Here is a 20,774-nt window from a genome sequence, read left to right as displayed (position 1 = left end):
GAGGATAAAATTTTTGGTATTGATACGACTATGAAGAAAAAAGATGTGCGTGGAATGCAAATAAGTGGTCGTACTTTGCTTGATGATGAGGATTCTGAAATAACTGATGCTAAAAATATTAATTCAAAGAATGATTTTTCTGTCAGTAAAAGATAAAAATGATTATGTTATTTTTTACTATCATATTATTTAAACAATCTGATTTTATATTTATATTTAAAATATTTAATATCATTCATAATAATTTTTATATTATATTAAAATTTTAATTTATAAAAGTATTATTTTAAAAAAAATAATTATATATTATGCATCGTATGAAATTTTAAACTAGTAGAAGCATGGCAGCGAGAGCGTGGTAGAACTCTCAACTTCGTTGTTATCTGGCAAGGAGATTTGAATGTTCACAACTATATGAAAGGGTTTTTTTTAAAGTCTCTATCTGGTATTATACCTTTCGTTGGCAAGACTTTTGGGAGAGTAGAGACGTGACACGTATTAATTGGTTTCGTTTGTCAAAATGTATTAATTGGTTCTAACGCAATGGATGACGCATGATATCCTTTACCCGTTCAAAATAAAAAAAAGACAGCTCCTTATGTTTCTTGGTGCAGGGTTAATGCCGAGCTTGGTCAAACAACCTCCAGATATACTACCATCTTGGTCAAACAAGTTGCAGAACATCGCATATATACGGATCGGGGTTGTATCTATTGCGCGAAAGAAGGATTCTCCTTTCTTCATGCGAGTCTACCGTTGGATCATGTAGAGAAAGGGCACGCCATTTGATAAATAAATAGTTGTATGTGTTAACGTGGTTTGAATTTTGGATATTTTTTATGAATGATCCGATCTAAAAAATTTGCATTGCGATTTGAATGAAATTTTTTGGAAGGTCTGTGATGGTAATGGAGAGCATGGACCGATAGACGCATGCCAGAAGCCCACCACTGACCTCATTTCAAGATACGGAGGGCAACATCCTCCGTGATACGGATCAGTATAAATATTGTACTTTCTGTCAATCTCGATAGTTTTGTGAGAGAGATTTGGGAAATCAAATTGCGGCCAGAATTTGGAGAGTTCTGAGTGATTGTATCTCTTTTTTCATCATAGTGAAATTTTTCTCTCGTATCTTGTCCGTGGACGTAGGCTTTTCAGCCGAACCACGTAAATTCTGTTTTTATTTTTCTTCTCTTCTCTATTTTGTGTGATTGTACGAATCTGTATGTGTTTTATTTTTGAGCTTGCTGTAACAGTATGAATTAAGCTTGGACAGAAGTTGTATCTTCCATGCAAAGAATGATACATCTTCTCTTCGTGCTCACCATCATTGAATTGCACATCGATTATTTCAAGATCTATGCTAATGGATGAATCAACAAATCCGAAGTGCTTTGAGAGCTGTGCAAAATATCATCCGATGGTCCACGTTGCAAAAGAATATCAATCATTCTTTTGTGCTAAAGATAGCGCCCAAATCCATTTAGATTTGGCCAACAAGGAGAGTTCATCGGATAATCCTATTGTATTACGGGAGGGAGTTTTGGGCGCTTAAATTGGCATCTTGGAAACGGCTCAGGTTTGATTTTTTCTTCCAAAGAAGATTTGATGTTCTTTCATACGGTATGCCATTGGATTCGATTTAGAATATTAAGATTCACAATCACATGATGATCAACATTTAACAAATGCATCTTGCCGTTAATCGAACACGATGTATAACAATAGCGAAATTGAGGAACTCATTCACATCCGCAGCATATGAAGGGACAGCGTTGCTTTATTCTCCCCTCCATTCCCCTCCCCTCCTTTGATGTCACGGATCAGGGAACCAAGCTATGTGAACCAACCCCTCTTTTTAACTTTTTGGAAACGAAATTGTCCGTCGTACTCAAAAAAGGCTACGATTCTAGTCTAAAATCAAAGAATAAACTAGCTAGTGTAACTGGAGCAAGGTAAATGTAAGGACAATGTAAAGATAAATATAAAGGTAACAATGAAAGTTAGATTGGCCAGAAGGGTCTTTCCTTTGAGTTACATCTCATCCTTTATACAATACAACTCTAAATGGTTAAGTAATTGCTCATTCCCAATGCTCATAATTGTTCCCATCGATTCTCCACGCATGTCCAGCGATTCTGGTAGTCATGTCTCATGCTTCCGCTAGTTCTAACAACCTGAGTAACCATAATTTCGCTTGTTCCAACAACCAATCACACGCTTCCCACATTTGGACGACCACCATGATAAGCCGAAAGTCGAGGCACAGGTAGACACCTGATACACATTACAAAATATCAATATACATATTTAAACTATTCGATATATAATAAATGAGAAATCATATTTTGAATATTGTATACATTTGTTTAAATTACTGCTCTCGTGCTTACGGAGATATACTGAGATAAAATTATCGGGAGCCCCTAAGCATATATCGTTATACCAAAAAAAAAAAAACGACCTTTTATTGCAAGACCAATTATTAAGTGGATTTTTAAAAGCAAAATGCCGCATATCTTGTTTCCTCAGATAAAAATAAACTTGCTCATGCGAGGGACCCAAAAGGAGGTACCAGAGTACCATTTATGTTGGCAGCGGCGTTGCATAACTAAACTGACCCAAATAGCCACGGTATACAAAGCTTGACCAAGACCAGTTTAAAAGCCGAACACGAGGGTTAAAGCTGGATAAAAAGATGGAACCACACTGCTTAATTCCCTAGGAGAAACAAATCTGGGTCAGAATCAAATCTTGGAGCCAAGTATAATTTGGCTTGGGACTCAATAGGACCGTATGTGATTCATTTGCAATCGTGATTGAAAAACTAAAACAACAATAGGTAGTCATGGCAAACGAAAATAAAAATGGTCATTATAATATAAATGAAAAAGAGTGAGACAAATGAAAGTGATGCCTATCTAACCAAGCTTTTCTTCCACTGTAGTTGGGGTGGATTTCACCGGCTTTGCAGGGATTCACTTGATCATAGAGCTGTACATCGGGGAAATCTGAAGACTGAAGCAATCTGATCAATCGATAATCATGGATCATTCTAAGTCTGCGGAGGGTGGACAAGTGAGTACTGCGCAAGATAATTACATAGACCTGTTGCTGTATTAGAAGATAAAAAGCAGAATCTGTACCTGGCATAGCCGGAAGCCAGAAGAAATGAAGGATATGGCAGCTGAGTTGGATATGTCCAGGGTTCACATGGTTTCAGTCTCACCAGAAAACGGCCAAGACATGAGGATGAAGGCACCATTACTCACAAAAATGAGAATGCCAGAGTTGATACTTTCCAGATCAGCTACTTAATATTCTTGCAAATGCAATCAGCACAGCCTGCTGGTATTCAAAATTAACGGACAAATATGGTAGGCCTTTGTCATTTTAACTGAATCCTCCCACTGCGTGCGCTATCTATGAAAGGATATTAGGATTTGATGCCTTAAGATTCGGTCCACATTAAATCCACAGTGAGGTCCGCGACGACGAATGGAATCCAATGAGCCCAAAATTAGCCCAAATGGAGTCCAGATAGAAAAGTTACGCGCGAAAGAAGTCCGAAGGAGATGGTACGGCCTACGAGGTGGCAGAGGCTACGGCGGTGCACGTCTCGGCTGCAAGCATGCAGTCTGACGTGCGGACGTGCAGGTGCGCGCAGGGCACGGCCTAGGCCCAAGCAGATGTGTGCAGCGCGGCCCGCACGGTTTTCCCACGTGGGTGTGGATCGACGGTCCATGGGGACCCGCGTGGATTAGACTGACATTTTCCTTAGGTTTCACGCGGTCCACGATAGACCGACGGGCATTTCTGACTGATATCTCATGATCCACGATGGGTTCTCATGGACCGGTGCATGATCGAAGGGTTTGTAGAGCTTGCGGTCAAGATCCAATGGCTATGAGCCATTCCAGGTGATCAAAGGTCGTGATGGGGCGTGATCCAATGGTCAGTTTTTAATCTAAGATGCTATCGGATGGCCAAGAAGTAACATGAGTCTGATTCTGAGTCTAATTCCTATCTCAGTTGGATTTTAGGTCTTTAAAAGATCTTATGGCGAAACAGAGAGATCGGAGTAGCAGTGGTGTACTCCGCTGAGGATCTAGAGCAATAGCAGACCGAGAGGAGTCGATAGAAAGCAGAGGTAGAGATGCTTCAGGCAAACTGTCAGACAACAGATAGCAATCGCTTCAAGAGTTCAGGAAGATTTTCTTAAAGAGAGTTTTTGTGAGGGAGATCTTCTTGTGAGGGAGAGATTGAGTGTATAAAAGTTGAGGGTGTAATCTTCTCTTATAATTTTATTTTTTTATAGTAAAACTTACATGCCCCATAGAAAGCCTTTTGGCTGATCCATGTATTTGATTGTATTTCTGTTTTTTTTTTTTTTCTTTCTGCTACGATGTGTGGTATCGAAAAAATCCTATGAAGATGATGTTCTGACCAAACATTTTTAATAAAAAATAGTAAACAGCAAGCCTGTATGTCTGACTATGTTCCAGGTTGTGGACGAGCATGAGAGTCATATCAGAAAATACACAGGGAACGACATAATAAAATATACCTGCATCAACAGAATAAATAAGGATCCTAGCCGTCCCTTTTTCTTTTTCTTTTTTTTTTTTTTTTTTTTTGGGGTGGGGGGGGCGGGAGGGTGGGGGTGTAAAAGGCAATGCACTTTTACATTCCAAGTGCAAGAAGAATATCACATTTGGCTTAACCAGGCAACAACAGTATATAATGTGTAAAGCCTCCTAGCCATCTTTCAAATTCTGACGTGCAAACTAAAAGAAGTATTGATATTTATTCAGGGATAGAAGAAAATCTTGATTTAGGACCAAGCCTAATATCAGCAACCAGCCTCCTTTTACATGCAGACAGCCTGAAAGCCGCACACTTCAGCATTCCAAGTGCAGGCCATAAGCTTCTATTTGGCTTGAATACAAGAAACCATTTTCCTTCCACCTGCAATTAAAATTTAAAAATCAGTCTGGAGATGATCGACATCATCACATTGCACAACTGAAGAAAATCTGATGACATAAACTACCCACACATTCTCAACTAGACCAACATTTGTTGCAACAGACACCAGGATGTTTTGTGAGATATCCGAGTAAAACATAGATGGCACATTACACCACAATACTGATATTTTCAAAATCACTTCAAAACAAATTGCAAAAGCAATGATACAGGGAAAATGACTGGCAGATAACAACGACGGAAATGGATGTAAAAAACCTTGCCATATTTATAGCATTGTTCAGATTACAAATATCACATATACAATATACACAATAACAAAGCAAACCTTATATTTTCTCACTCATGAACAACATCATGTGAGATTTTCAGGAGAATCTACAGCACACACCAACAAAAGAACACTAACATTTCATAGAGCAATCTGACCACCTCATGACTCTGATCTAGTCTACACTACTTTCTTGTGTTGCATTAGATACCCTAAGGTTAGAAAGCAAAGCATCACGTCCTGTCAGAACAATTTGGAAGAAGTCCCTCACTTGCTTTGACAGAAGATCAAGCCCATCAGTAAGCCTCTGTGTTCCTTCAGCTAGATTTGAAACGGACTCCTGCAATCTTTCCCTTTTTTCCTGGTCTATAATTTTTGCCAGTGTACCTATTTCCTCGTGTTTGAAACCATTGCTCTGTAGTAATGTTTCTTCTTTCCGCCAACTGCTTTGCAGTAAAGTCTCATCTTTGTCGTTAACACAACTTGTCAAAGCATGTAATCTCTCTGCATATTTTTCAACTGCATCCAGCTCTTTCAATATGGTAACCTTTCTGCTTGAAAATTGACTCCTAATTTCCTCATTCACAACACCTTGCAAGTCACTGAAGGCCTCAGTCCACAAGAACTTGTCAGAAACATGCAAATCCATCAATAGTGCGGAGCAACCTGATAATGCTGCAGCAAAGACACCACAAACAAATATAGTCATAACCATCACTCCATACAAGGCCCTCATCAATACCTTCCCTTTGGCAGAGTTCTTGACCTTCGTCAGATAAAGAGTTTGTGCAAAACTTTGTAAGATGGAAGAACAGTTTTCAAGCTTGGGACTCTTTGAGCTGAATTCCTTCATCCAATCATGAAGAGATGCATTGGCCTGTTTCAGTTGTTCGGATGAAGGACAAGCGCTTGAGAAGTCCAAAACATGCAAGACATATCGCAACAAGAGTTGCCCTTGATCCAGCCGGGAGAGCTCAGAGCTAAACGCGATGCAAATATCAAGCAACTTTATAGTGCTGTCCAAGTAAATGTCAATCCACTTCTCATCCCAGTCAGAAATGGGAAACTGAAGATCGGTTATTAAAGTTTTAATGTTAGTGTGAGCCTCAGATAAGGACTCCATTGCATGTCTCATCCAAGATAAGCTGAGGACATCCAGAGTATCTTTAGGCTTGAGCTTTTTTAAACTTTCTGCCAAGGTTTGCTCAAAAGAATTCAGTAAGGCACGAAGATCTGGAGACAGATGAGATCCCTTGGGAAGGATAATCCGAAAAGGATTTCCAAAGGGGAAAAAGGTCCGCTGCCCATCATGTGCTTGACTCATTTTGATTTAACTGCTAACAAAGATGGGGAAAAAAAACTTTAGCACAAAAAGAAGGAAAAGCAGTGAGGCTAAAAGCTTAAGTTCAAAAATTCTCCTATAGCATGCCTTAGCACCTTTCCAAGTAACAACTGAATGAATAAGATAAACTAGATAGGTTCACATCTATCACTGGAATCTTGGCCATGAATTTTGCAAATTTCAACAGAGTACCACTTGACCAAATTGCATGATGTGCATCCGTAGAAATATCAGTTTATGCTTGACTCAACAAGAACAGAAGCCCTTATCATCAATAGATTGAACTATAAATTGCAGGCCATAAGTCAAGACAAAAATGCAATATAATATTAACATATACATAACTCGTCAGTCATTTTATCAATGACAGAATTCTATACATGCTTGCACACCTCAATGTATACACCAACAGATAGAAAAGTTTGCATATATACATGTTGTGATATAAAAAACAAATGACATAGCACAACTGTAACTGTACAATCAATGTAACCAACAGATCTAAAACGAAATCTCTCTGTTGTTAAAATACACATTATTTTCAGGATTTAAGTAGTCATAGCACTGTGATAGCTTTCATGGGTTGACAAGGGCTAGAGCACATGGACATATTATGAGTGGCTACCAGGTCCTATAAGCAATTCCTTGTTTATGTTAGTTTTAAATGGAAACCAGCACTTCACAGATTAGCTGAAGACCATAGCTTATAAATTGTTGCAGGGATCACACTTGAGATAACTTATGTGAGGGATGATGAAGACAAGGTGTTCATTGAAAAGAAAAGTCCCATTTATTTTCTTTGTAATGCTTTTCCCTTTTATCGATGTAAGTGTGTGGATACACGAAAATTATCAAGCACTGCCATCATAAATGGTGAGCATGTGCCATAGTCATATCATCCAAGATATTATTTATGTCGAATCTTTCACGTGCTCATGAATTCTGGTTCGCTTCATGCAAAGTATCAGCAACAGATGGTAGCTGGCCGACAAATAAGGTGCATTAGTTTCTTTTGTTCAAACTTACATCAAACCTAGTGAGAAAATAGTGGCATAGAAAGGAAATTCCAGTTATCCCCCTTGTGTTTTGTATTATCTTGAACAACTAATAAACCAGAATCAATACTCATTTGGCTGGACTGAAACCTAAATCCAGACTGATATCTTTTGAACCTTGGAATCAATAAAGTGATTGAGAATTCATGGGCCAATCCATAACATTCAAAAACTGACAGCAAACTTAAACAAAATTTGGTGTATCCTGTTGGGACTTGGTAATAGACATTTACTGGACAGATAATACTTTAAGATTTCCCTGTCCGTTCATTTATCTCTTGCCAATCTCCGCGGTTATCTTTGTACAATCGGTTTAGATTATATTATATCATGGTTTAAAAACAAAATTAGGTTTTCAAATTAGGTTTAGACTCAAATATGGCATGACAACCCCACGCTATGATCATCAATCAGCAAAAACTAAAGCTTGTATCTCCAATCTAATCAACCCTCGGTAACAAACAAGAAAATAGAACAAGATCCCCCAATTAGAACACAAGATAACATAGCACTAAGATTAAAAACATAGCACCGACTGAAAGCTACAGATCAACAAATTAAATAGCAAAAAAGCACCAAAGAATCACCTTCTATTACCCTTCTATATCGGTTCCATTAAGGTTCTAGACAGTATAAATAAGAATAGAGGAAAGAGAAGTCCTCAAAGAACGCCCAATTCCAGAGCCAAAACGAGTAAAGGAAGCGGGCAACGAATACCAGATGACCAAGGACACCATCAAATTGGCCCTTTTAAGAAGATGAACCCCCTTATTTTCACAGAAATCTTGAATCAATTAAACCAAAAAAAAGGGTACTCATCTTCGACCCATCGACTTTGAATTATTCTAACAACGCGTAGAAAGAAAAAACGAAGCATAAATCTATACACACCTCCAGAATTAGAAAACGAAGACGAGAGGAGAGAGAGGAAGCAACGACTTTCGTAACCGAATCGGTACCCGAACGGGAGAATGAAGCGAGGGGGAAGTCGCAGCAGCAAACGAAAACCAAAGGAGGCCGCTTCTGTAGGGATTTTTATTCTCTCTTCAGCCCTTTTTTTTTTTAATTTTCTTTCCCTGAGCACCGACCGCCACAAAAAAGAAATTTCCAGACGCGCTTGGACCGTTAGCCGCTCGTGCCCCTCCACCATCCGAAAAGGATATCTGTGCCCCCCGCTCTCTCTCTCTCTCTCTTGGTGAGTCAGTTACCTTCGAGATTTTTTACGGCGAATCTGAAGTTCGAAATTAGGAGAGGTTTGGGGGTGGGATCAGGTCCGGATGCCATCCACGAATTGCCGACAATTGGTGTCCACGGACGCTCTAAAATACTAAAATTCGGCAGGCGCCCAACCTGCGTGGTATTGGATGATTGAGACCTGAAAATTAGATACCTGCTCACAGATAGGACGACGTGGGCGAGTTTATGCCCATCGAAGTCCAACCCAACAAAAACAAAAATCTAAAAGAGAAATTCTTTGCACACCACTAGCGATGCAGAACCGCACGCATAGTGATTGATTCTCATACAAAATTAATAAAAAAAAAAATTCATGCATCGCATCTCGACTCCATATATGAATTAATTATTACGAACGGTACACATAGTTTTGCACTGTGCATGATGCACAAAAAATTTCTTAAATCTAATATAAGTTGGATTGGGGGGATGGATTTATGGCCATGTTGGACGAGAAGCTAAAGGTAGAGATTTGGATTAGATTTTCTTTTCTGTTAACAAAATAAAAGAAGATAGGATAGACATAACTTGGTCAGAGCCAGCTCAACTTGTTTTATAAGTTTAGCTTTCTCCTTTTGAACTCTGGTTATCAGCTACCGAGCCAAGGAGAAAACAAATGGAAGAGGAATTTGGGCAGGGCTCGAAAAGGTAGCATTCAGCATTTTAAGCACGAAAGGAGGTTGAATAAATAATTATCTCTAATTCTTAGTGATAATTTAAATTATCTTTCCATTTGAATAAATTGTCCCCTTGGGAGGTGTCGGTGGATTCTTCAAACTCCCTTCCAAACACTTCCACCACCATGGGGCAGTTATGCACGCGTAGCCAAGTTGTGCATCCAAATAGCCTTTCAAGACTTGTTTGGATGCAAAAAGAAGTATGAAAAATTTTTTGTGCATCACGGATGATGTAAAAAATTTAATATAAAATATATAATATTATTTGATTGGTCTACATAGTCACTGTTTTTCAACGTCCATCTAATACCTACTGTTCTATTTTTTTGTTCGAATTTTGAATGATAAAAATGTCCCTCTTCTTTTGAAAAAATTATGATATCCTGTGACATATTATAACATCCAGCAATAAATTATGACTTCCTGCACACAGGATATTATAATATACTCAAAAAATTATGACATCCTGTGACATATTATGATATCCTGTGTCAAATTATAACTTCTTGGATACAGGATGTCATAATATGACCTAGGATGTCATAATATGGAAGGGACATTTTTGTCCAATTACTTTTCAGCATGCATTTAATGCCTATAATTTCACTTTTTCGTTGAAAAATTTTGAATGACAAAAGTATCCATACTCTTTAAAAAAATTATAACATCCTATAGTAAATTATGATATCCTAAATCAAATTGTGACTTTTTGCATGCAAAATGTCATAATATTGACATAAGATGTCATAATTCTTTCTAAAGAGTAGGAGTATTTTCGTCATTCAAAATTTCAAATAAAAAAATAAAACCGCAGATATTAAATACGCATTCAAAAGCGATGGCTATGTGGACCAATCAGATAAAACGGTGTACTCCACGTCGGATTTTTTATACCGCCTGTGGTGCACAAAGAATTTCTCAAAGAAGTATTGGCCGACAAGATCTTCTCGGCTAAATTTTTTTTTAAAGAGGAAGAGTTCTTGGGACTCCTGTGTTCTCATGCAGCTGCATGCATACACATCAACTAGCACTTAAAAGTGGGCCGAGCTAGTCCAGGTTGCACCCCTATCCAAGCCCAGCTTGAAATTTTGTTCGAAATTCGGATTGGGGTTAAATCCGAATGATTTTGAAAATTCAGATCCGAGCCCAATCCGAGCCTAGGTCCAAGCCCAGACTGAATCCAATTGGGCCAACCCAATCAAATTTTTAGCCATACCAGCTCTCTTTCCTCTATTAAAAAATTTAAAAAATTTTAAGCCCTAACCTCCAAATCCTCAGCAAATCCTTCTGTCTCCTCAGCCTCCTCTTTTTCGTGGCTTCTCCGCACTCCACTCCCACCCTCGGCGCCATTAGTGGCTCCTCTGCCCACCTGTGGCTCCTGCACCATCAGTCCCCCTCCCCCCTCCAGCTCGTTGTGCCAGCAGCTTCTTCGCATCACACCCGCCCTCCTCCCCTAACGCTTGTGGCTCCTCCATCCTTGGTGCCCCCCTAACACTTATGACTCCTCCGCCCTTGGTCCCCCCTCGATGCCTGTGGTTCTTGTCATTGACACCCCAACCCTATAGTTGCCGACCCTGAGGGACCGTCGTTGCGGCCGCTGGGACCGTCGCCATGAGAGATGAGATTGGAGCTCAAGAGGGAGAGAGATTAGAGACTCGGAGGAGGAGCACAAAATCTAAGAGGATTCGAGGAGCTTGTCGATGCCGTCGGTGATAGGGGAAGATCGGAAGAGGGGTTTTTAATCACCTATTTTTTTGGATAGACGAACAGATGGGAATCGAAAAAAGGGATTTTATTAGGCTTTTTATCATCAAGTTCATAAACTAGCTAATTGACTTAGGCCAACTCATAAACGAGTAAACCCATTTGAGATCAGGCTTGATTGGGCTAACATTCAAGCTTGGGCTCGAACCAGGCCATGCCGGACTGAAAGTATATCCGAGTCCGATCTGAAAAATAACTGAGCCCTACAATTAGGCTCAAGTTCAACCTGAACTATTTCGAATCTAGTCCGAAGTCCAATCCGAAATGGGACTAATCCGAGCCTAGTTCCAGCCCTATATGCAACAAACTAGATTTCCACCATAATAGTTTGTCGAGATCACTGGATAGACATCTTAGATGATATTTGGTGATCCAAATATGATCACTAAGATGGTTTTAGATTATTGATGATTTACATTTCAAGATAATTTAATCCTCGATGATCTAAGCGCATCGTATTTGATATTCCATGATTATCTGAGATCATTAAGCATATAATACCAAAATTATTATTATTATATTTCTTAAAAATATATTTACTAATCATATAAAAATATATCATAATCAATTATTAATATAATTTATTTATATATTCTAATATATATATATATATATTAGTCATTATTATATAATTATTATTTTATTTATCTTTATAGTATGTTATTATTTTAATATTAATTTTTATTTTGATTTGGAAAAAAAATATAAGTAATATATTTCCATTAGATTGAGAGATATTTTTATTTTTAAATTTTAATCCAAGAGAAATTTTTTATAATTAGTTTAGGTATTAATTTAGGAATGAAGATGGTTTGAAATTATTGCCATATAAGATCATCATGATACAATTAAATACGGTGATGTTATCATTTCTATTCGTGCCATTTTTGATTCCAGAGTCATCATCTCGTGCTAAACGTCTAAGCCTCTAAGGTGAATTGGTAGTATCCATACATTGTAGAAATTTGTATGACTAACGATCATTGGGGCTTGCTTATCCTTTTTACCTAGTTTTGATTCAACATGGTTTGGCAACTTCCCCGTGCATAATTGTATCTCAAGATATTTATTTAGTGTTACACAATATTAATGGTCATTACAATATTATAGAACGTTCGGTATAATGGTTCATTATATTATACTCGCATCTTAGGCATGCTTTTCATGTGCCAAGGAAAAAAAGGCGGAAGCAAGAGCTGCCTGTTTTCACTATTCATGTCGGTATGCCACTTCTTCACGCGTCCGAAAATATAAAACTAATGTGGGCCCTCCCTAAAAAAAAAAAAAAGGGAAGAGCTGGGCTTCATTATTTTGGAGTCTAGCTTAAACATGTCCCAGCACCACGATTCCCTTATCACAACAACAACAAAATCCTATTTCTTTATAATAATATTTTTAAATTATTCCGTCTGTTGCAATACGTATATCAACGCTTATCTATAGTTATATTGTTTCTATTGGAAGGATTAAGTTTAATTGAAAAAAATCTAATTAAAGATCCAGAGATTTATTCCGTAGCATATTCTTGATTATTCTTTGGCATATTCTTGTTATTCCCTATCTATATTTGGATCTACATATTTGTATTTATAGGTCTTTATACACACTTTTGATTCAGTGTGAAGAAAAATAAAAATAAATCTCTCCTTCTCTTTTTCATCATGGTATCAGAGCTTCCGGGTTCTGATCCATTCTTTCTTCCTTCCCCTTTTTAAAGAAAAAAAAAACCTCTTTTCCTCCGCCCACCTCTGCCCTCGTTTTCCATTATTATTATTATTATTTCTCTCTTCACAGCAAACTGCTGCCATCTTTCTTCTCGGGCGCCTGCAAAACCCCTTCGAAACCCCGACGTCAACGTTCTTCCCTGTCGCCACCACAGCCATCGCAGCGCTCTTTCTCACCGGCCGCCTCCGTCGAGCCTCCGTCGAGCCCCTTCTTCCCGGCCGAAGCCCCTCCAAAGCCTCCGCATCCGCCAAATCCATCCGTAGCCATCGCCACCGCACCCTTTCTTCCCGGCCGAAACCCCTTCGCCGGCATCCGTCGAGTCCATCCGAGCACCTTCTTCCCGGTCGAAGCCCTTTCAAAGCTTCCGCATCTGCCGAGTCCATCCGCAGCCCCGGCCGAAGCCCCTCCAAAGCCTCCGCATCCGCCAAGTCCATCCGCAGCCATCGCCACCGCAACCCCCCTTTTCTTCCCGGCCGAAACCCCTTCCTTCCCGGCCAAAACCCCTTTCTCCACCTCCCGGCCGGCGTCGTGGCGGCCACTGCAATATATCCTCTTCCTCCTCCTCCAGCCCCCGACGGCGTCGCCGGCGAGGTAGCGGCAGCAATCCCGTGCTTCACGGGATACATAATTGGTAAAAGCCACAGCTTCCTTTTTTAACACTTTCTTTTATTTCATTTACCAAAAAAAAAAAAAAAAAAAGGAAAGAAAAAAAAATGGAGAATTTTTATGCCTAGAAGCCTGTGTTTACGGTGTGTCCGGTAATTCGTGTGTCTGGTGATTCATTGATAGTGTGTCAGTGAGATTATCATTTTGTTTGTATGGCCAATCCAATTACTATGCAAGATCTTGAAGGTCTGCTGGATCGGCTTATTACAGTTGCCACTCGATCAGGGGGTTCGTCAAGAGATAGTGGATCGCTGAATGCTCTTCAAGTGGCTGTAAAACTTGATGGCCCAACGACATATTTACAATAGGAGAGGAGCACTCGTCTACTTGTACAAGGGCGAGGCTTGGAAGGATATCTCATCGGCACAAAGAAGAAACCTGCTAATAATGAGCAGGATATAGCTCAATGGAGAATGGAGAACTCTGTTGTTCTAGCATTTCTTCTAAATACCATGACACCAAATGTGGCAAGAAGTGTGCAACTACTGGAGACTGCACAGGAAGTCTGGGAGACGGTGGCCCAAATGTTCTCACAGAAGCAGAATTCTGCTCAAGCATTTGAGATCCGTTCTCAATTGCGTCAGCTTCGTCAGGGAGATTTATCTATCACTGAATATGCCACCGAGTTGAAACGTCTTTGGTCCGAAGCTGATCATTATAGAAATTTTGCTCCACAATGTTCCATCGATGTTGATGGATTTCAGAAATATTTAGAAGAAGAACGGGTCCAGGACTTTCTATATGGTCTGAATCCGGAATATGAATCTGTCAGAGTTCAGCTCCTCGCCAGAGATATTTTACCTAGTTTAGGTCAAGTTTTCTCTACTGTTTTAAGCGAGGAGACACGGCGACGAGTGACTTCTGACTCCAATAGTTCTATAAGATCAGCCCTTACCGTACAGCCACAGTAAGTAGGTGAGAAGGTATGTTTTCATTGTAAAAAACCTGGGCACACTAAGGCATTTTGCTGGGATCTCCATGGCCGCCCAAATCAGCCTGGGCGTGGTAGTCGGGGCCGTGGTGGTCGTCGTAGTGGTGGAAGAACTGGAGGACAGAATCATGTTCGTGGACCTGCCCAAGCCAATCTCTCTGAAGAGACCGAGGGTGCTATACACAGCTTATCTACAGAGGAGTATCAGACCTTCCGACGAATGATGGAAAAGTATGAATCATCTTCTAACACCACACCTTCTACTCTGGAGCAGTCTAGCCACCAGGACAAATATCTTGATTCCTCTCTTTTTGCACACTCAGGTACTTCATATAAGTTATCACATGCATTTACTTGCGGGACATCTAACTCCTGGGTAATAGACTCAGGAGCATCCAGTCACATGACAGGGGCACCTAATAGTTTTATTTCATATTCACCATGTTTAGGACATGACAAAGTCAGAATAGCTGATGGATCTTTTACCCCTATTTCAGGAAAAGGATCCATTGACTGTACTCCTAACTTAAGATTATCATCAGTATTGCATGTTCCATCCTTTCCTACAAATTTACTCTCTATCAGCTCTGTTACTAGAGATTTGAACTGCTCTGTCACTTTTTGGCCTTCACATTGTCTATTTCAGGAGCAGAGAACGGGGAAGATACTTGGGGGTGGTAGAATGCACAATGGACTCTATTATCTATCAACTGATGAGAAAAGTATGAGCTCTTCTTTGATGGGGTATGCATTGTCTGCTGAAGGTGCCACTTCAGAACTTATGCTACATCATCGTAGGCTGGGTCACATTTCTTTTTCTATTCTTAGTCGCTTATTTCCATCTTTATCAACTAAATACAATAAAAATTTGTTAGTTTGTGATCATTGTGAATTGGCTAAACACACTAGAGCAGTATTTCCTATATCTGGAATTAGAAGTTCTCAACCTTTTGCTTTAATTCACTCTGATGTATGGGGACCATGTAGTACCAATACTCTCAAGGGCCATAGGTGGTTTGTTACCTTCATTGATTGTTTTAGTCGAGTAACTTGGGTCTATTTATTGAAGGAAAAAATGGGAGTTTTAAACTGTTTTAAAGAGTTTCATAAACTTGTAGGTACTCAGTTTGGTGTTAAAATTAAAATTCTATCAACTGATGAGAAAAGTATGAGCTCTTCTTTGATGGGGTATGCATTGTCTGCTGAAGGTGCCACTTCAGAACTTATGCTACATCATCGTAGGCTGGGTCACATTCTTTTTTCTATTCTTAGTCGCTTATTTCCATCTTTATCAACTAAATACAATAAAAATTTGTTAGTTTGTGATCATTGTGAATTGGCTAAACACACTAGAGCAGTATTTCCTATATCTGGAATTAGAAGTTCTCAACCTTTTGCTTTAATTCACTCTGATGTATGGGGACCATGTAGTACCAATACTCTCAAGGGCCATAGGTGGTTTGTTACCTTCATTGATTGTTTTAGTCGAGTAACTTTGGTCTATTTATTGAAGGAAAAAATGGGAGTTTTAAACTGTTTTAAAGAGTTTCATAAACTTGTAGGTACTCAGTTTGGTGTTAAAATTAAAATTCTACGTTCTGACAATGGCACAGAATACATTAATCAGGAGTTCCGTGCGTATCTTCAAACTCACGGAATTCTTCATCAAACCACTTGTGTTGATACTCCTGCTCAAAATGGAGTTGCCGAAAGAAAAAATCGGTACTTATTGGAAGTAGCCCGATCCTTACTTTTTACCATGCAAGTTCCTAAATTTTTGTGGGGTGACGCTGTCTTGACCGCGGCTTACTTGATCAATCGTATGCCTCTAAAAACACTCGGGTTTAAGTCCCCCATACAATGTTTGAAAGGGTCTACTGATTATGTAGTCACTCCTTTGGATGTGTTTGTTTTGCTCGTGATCATAGACCTTCAGTAGGAAAACTAGATCCACGAGCATTAAAGTGTGTCTTTGTTGGTTACCCTGCTACTCAAAAGGGATACAAGTGCTATTATCCCCCTGAGCGGCGAATGCTTATTACTATGGATGTTACTTTTCGAGAAACTGAAGCTTATTATGGAAGTCGTCTATCTGATAATAAGACACCAGAATTACTTCTTCCGGGTGACTTTCTATACACACCAAATTCTGGTGCCCAGGGGGAGTATCATAGTAATGATGTTCAGAGGGAGCCTAGTATTGAGAATGATGTTCAGAGGGAGCCTAGTGTTGAGAAAGAAGAAGAGTCCAGTGTGCATTCACCACCAATTGCCCATGTATCTCCACCGCTTGAAGCTTCTTCTCCAGAGTCTCCTAATGGTAACAATATTTCTACTACTTCTTCCATTTCTAATCTTAATATTTTTATTGCAAAATGGAAGGGTACTCACTCAATTGTTCCTCCTGCTCGTTACCGTTATGATATCACTAATTATGTTTCATATAAGAATGTGTCTCCATCTTATCAAAGCTTTATAGCTGCATTAGACTCTGTCTGTATTTCTAGTACCTGGCAAAAGGCTATGGCAGAACCTAAGTGGAAGGAAGCAATGTTAGAAGAGATGACTGCTTTATCCAAAAATCAGACGTGGGATCTGGTCACTCTGCCAGCTGGGAAGCATCCTGTAGGGTGTAAATGGGTGTACACTATAAAGCAGACTCCAGAAGGCAAGGTGGAAAGATACAAAGCTCAGTTAGTAGCAAAGGGATACACTCAAATATATGGAGTAGACTATGATGAAACCTTTGCTCCAGTGGCCAAGATGAACTCTGTTCGAACACTTATATCATGTGCTGCTAATTTTGGCTGGGAATTACATCAGTTAGATGTGAAGAATGCATTTCTTCATGGAGATCTTCAGGAGGAAGTATACATGCAGATACCACCAGGATTTGAGACTAAAGCAATAATTGGAAAAGTCTGTAAGCTAAAGCGTTCACTTTATGGTCTTAAACAGTCTCCTCGAACCTGGTTTGATCGATTCAGTCGGACTATAAAAGGAATGGGATATAAACAGAGTAATGCAGATGATACTCTATTCTATAGACATCTCAAGGGAAAGAAAACTATACTCTTGGTTTATGTTGATGATATTGTAATAACAGGAGATGATCATCATGAGATTAAACAACTCAAAGAAAAACTAAAGCAAGCATTTGAGGTAAAAGATCTGGGTCCACTAAGATATTTTTTGGGCATAGAAGTTGGACGATCATCCAAAGGTATTTTTCTGTCACAACGAAAGTATGTACTAGATTTGCTTTCTGAGACTGGGATGTTGGGGTGTAAACCTGCTACTACTCCAATAAATCAGAATCATCGAACAGTGACAGATGGTGGAACTCCTGTTGATCGAGAAAGGTACCAACGGTTAGTTGGAAGGTTGATATATCTTTTACATACAAGACCCGACATAGCCTATGCTGTCTGTGTCATCAGTCAATACATGCATGATCCACGAGAATCACACATGGAGAGAGCTTTCAGAGTATTACGCTATCTGAAAGGATGTCCTGGTCGTGGTTTGTTGTTCTCCCAACACAACACATTCCAGGTTGAGGAATTTACTGATGCAGATTGAGCTGGATCATTGGATGATAGGCGATCTACTTCTGGATATTGTACATATGTAGGGGGTAATTTAGTTACCTGGAGAAGCAAGAAACAGTCAGTGGTGGCTAGATCATCAGCAGAAGCTGAATATAGAGCAATGGCTCTAGGCATATGTGAATTTCTTTGGCTTCAGAAGCTGCTTCAGGAATTACAACTTCTAAACAAATTTTCTCTTCGGTTATATTGTGACAACAAAGCAGCGATTGAGATTGTAAGCAATCCGATACAGCATGATCGTACCAAACATATCGAGATTGACCGTCATTTTATCAAAAAAAAGATTAATCAGGGTCAGATCTGCATTACCTATATTCGATCTTCTGATCAGGTGGCAGACATTCTAACCAAAGGGCTTAGCTCATTGTCTTTTTCTGGATTGACTGACAAGATGGGGCTTCGAGATATCTTCGCCTCATCTTGAGGGGGAGTATTGGAAGGATTGAGCTTAATTGGAAAAAATCTAATTAAAGGTCCAGGGATTTATTCCGTAGCATATTCTTGATTATTCTTTGGCATATTCTTGTTATTCCCTATCTATATTTGGGTCTACATATTTGTATTTATAGGTCTTTGTACACACTTTTGATTCAGTGTGAAGAAAAATAAAAATAAATCTCTCCTTCTCTTTTTCATCAGTTTCTCTAAATAAAATAATATTTTTTAATTCAAACTTCTGACCAAATATTCTGTCCAAAGTTCGAACTTTTTGATGCCTCCTAATTTTTCTTCATGTTCCGTGCATTCTAGATAGATGTTTGAAATTCGATTAAAATACGAGTGGTGCTGATGAAAAAAGATGGGCCTAGATATCTGGATCTCTAGCATTCCTTTGTCCAGATGGCCGACATATGTCAGTATGGAGGTGGCGATCTACTTATTGCTAGCAGTGGGGTTTGGAGAGTTCAAGACATTATCCATCTTTTTGGCGGCCCACTTACTGATCGAATTCTTACCATCCCAGTGCCTGTCCATCAGACTCAGGATCTGAGGGTGTGGGGCTACTCGTGCTGCCTCAATGTCCTTATGAGGAATCTCCCCGTGATATGCGGGATAGCACTGAACAGGAGGATTGAGGCTACTTGGATCTGAAAGGTGACTACTCATCCTAGAGTGTAGCCCCTTTCTGGATATGATTCGCGGGAGCACGACCAGAGGGCCGACCTTATCTTAAGGGAGAAGCTAGCGTATGTCGCATATTAGATCTAGCTCTTCAAAAACAGTCTAATTTTCAATGTTGAGACGGTGCCTGGGCATCGGGTGCTAAAGAGAGCTATAAATCTGGCTGAGGGGTATTGTTATTTTGACGCCGTTAGCTTATTCTATAACACCCTCAAATCCTGGGACTCCAATGCTGCTTCTGCAGCGAACCGTCAAAGATGACAGTAGCAGTGCTGACATTGTTATTCAAGGATAGGATGCCAAGTTGCTGGTGATGAGGGGTTCATACCTATATATTCAAGCCCTCTGTATCAGGTGCGGAGATTCGGATTACCTGAGTGAAAATTATCTACGCCAGACGGAAGCTGCGGGCGGAGAGGATCTGTATTGAGGGCGATTCGACAACCGTCATCAGGGCCCAAGATGATACGAGACATCTAGAGACTCATCCACTTCTCCATAACATTTGAATTTTTTTTTGAGAGTTTACCTAAGTATTGGTCCATTCTGAAAGACGAACAGTATGACAGACTGAATCGCTTCTTTTGTTGCTTAGCACACTGAAAATTAGACTTAGTGATACAACTAGAGGTGCCCTCGGATCCTACAGGATGTTTTGCACTCTAACTTTATGAGGTGCATTCGTATCAGAGACGTATGATCACCAATTTGTACCAAAAAAAAAAAACAAAAGAAGGTGGGCCTGCTGCAATATTTTTTTTCAATACTAGAAGTTTTTCATGTTTTCCCCCCTCAGCTCAATGAGACTGCGGTGCCTTACCGTTCTGTTTCATTTCTGTAATAACCCAGATTAAAAAATAATAATAATAATAATAAAAAAAAGAGAACGGAAGAGGACTCCTGATAGAGTCCGTCTTCCCTTTTTGAATCAGAATGGGATTGGGACTCTAGGAGCCCTAGATCCCATCTATAAATTTTTCTTCTTTATCTTAAGCAAGCCATGAAAACATTAGGCTTCCTCTCTCTTCTGTCTCCCTCTTTTCTTTCGATGGAGTCATTGATTGCCTTCACCATACCCACCGAAAATCAAGATCGGAGATGCCACCGGAACCAAGGTAAGGTCCCAATCCTTTTCTCTCTCTTGCTCATCTTCTCACAACCCCAGACCTCACCGCCGGCCATCAATTTTGCTGAAAATAAATTTTAAAGAAGATCCCCTGTTTTCTCCATGTTATCTTATTTTTTTGCTTCTTTCCATCACTGGTTGTCGTCGTCGGTCACCAGACCCGATCTCTCGACGTCGTCAGGGACTGCTCCACCGGTTGGAGTGGTGGTCAATTGGGGGGGAGGCCCTTAGTTCGGGAACAAAGGGGAGGAAGGAC

The 20,774-nt window shown here is 39.7% G+C and overlaps 1 protein-coding gene and 1 long non-coding RNA gene across 5 annotated transcripts; both read right to left on the bottom strand.

Moving 5' to 3' along the window:
• Positions 1–1,963: 1,963 nt before the first annotated feature.
• On the bottom strand, positions 1,964–4,634 carry LOC140857192 (uncharacterized). 2 transcript variants are annotated; one of them, XR_012140716.1, is made up of 3 exons: positions 3,150–4,634; positions 2,930–3,064; positions 1,964–2,280 (listed from the first exon to the last, which is right to left on the bottom strand). It is a non-coding gene; the product is annotated as an uncharacterized lncRNA (long non-coding RNA). The 2 variants fall into 2 exon arrangements; XR_012140715.1 differs by having other exon boundaries at positions 2,930–4,634.
• Positions 4,635–5,236: 602 nt separating this feature from the next.
• LOC140857191 (UPF0496 protein 4-like) lies at positions 5,237–8,748 on the bottom strand. 3 transcript variants are annotated; one of them, XM_073255789.1, is made up of 2 exons: positions 8,552–8,748; positions 5,237–6,600 (listed from the first exon to the last, which is right to left on the bottom strand). In XM_073255789.1, exon 2 carries the CDS (start codon positions 6,585–6,587, stop codon positions 5,439–5,441), a length of 1,149 nt encoding a protein of 382 aa, XP_073111890.1. In that variant the 5' UTR covers positions 6,588–6,600; positions 8,552–8,748; the 3' UTR covers positions 5,237–5,438. The 3 variants fall into 3 exon arrangements, with proteins under 3 accessions (XP_073111890.1, XP_073111889.1, XP_073111891.1); XM_073255788.1 differs by having other exon boundaries at positions 5,237–6,597; positions 8,552–8,735; XM_073255790.1 differs by lacking the exon at positions 8,552–8,748 and adding an exon at positions 8,248–8,522 and having other exon boundaries at positions 5,237–6,597.
• Positions 8,749–20,774: the final 12,026 nt, after the last annotated feature.

This window comes from Elaeis guineensis, chromosome 4, assembly GCF_000442705.2.
Source record: "Elaeis guineensis isolate ETL-2024a chromosome 4, EG11, whole genome shotgun sequence".
Classification (NCBI taxonomy): Eukaryota; Viridiplantae; Streptophyta; class Magnoliopsida; order Arecales; family Arecaceae; genus Elaeis; species Elaeis guineensis.
The sequence above is the reverse complement of the archived record's forward strand: the minus strand, read 5'-3'. Positions and strand labels throughout refer to the sequence as shown.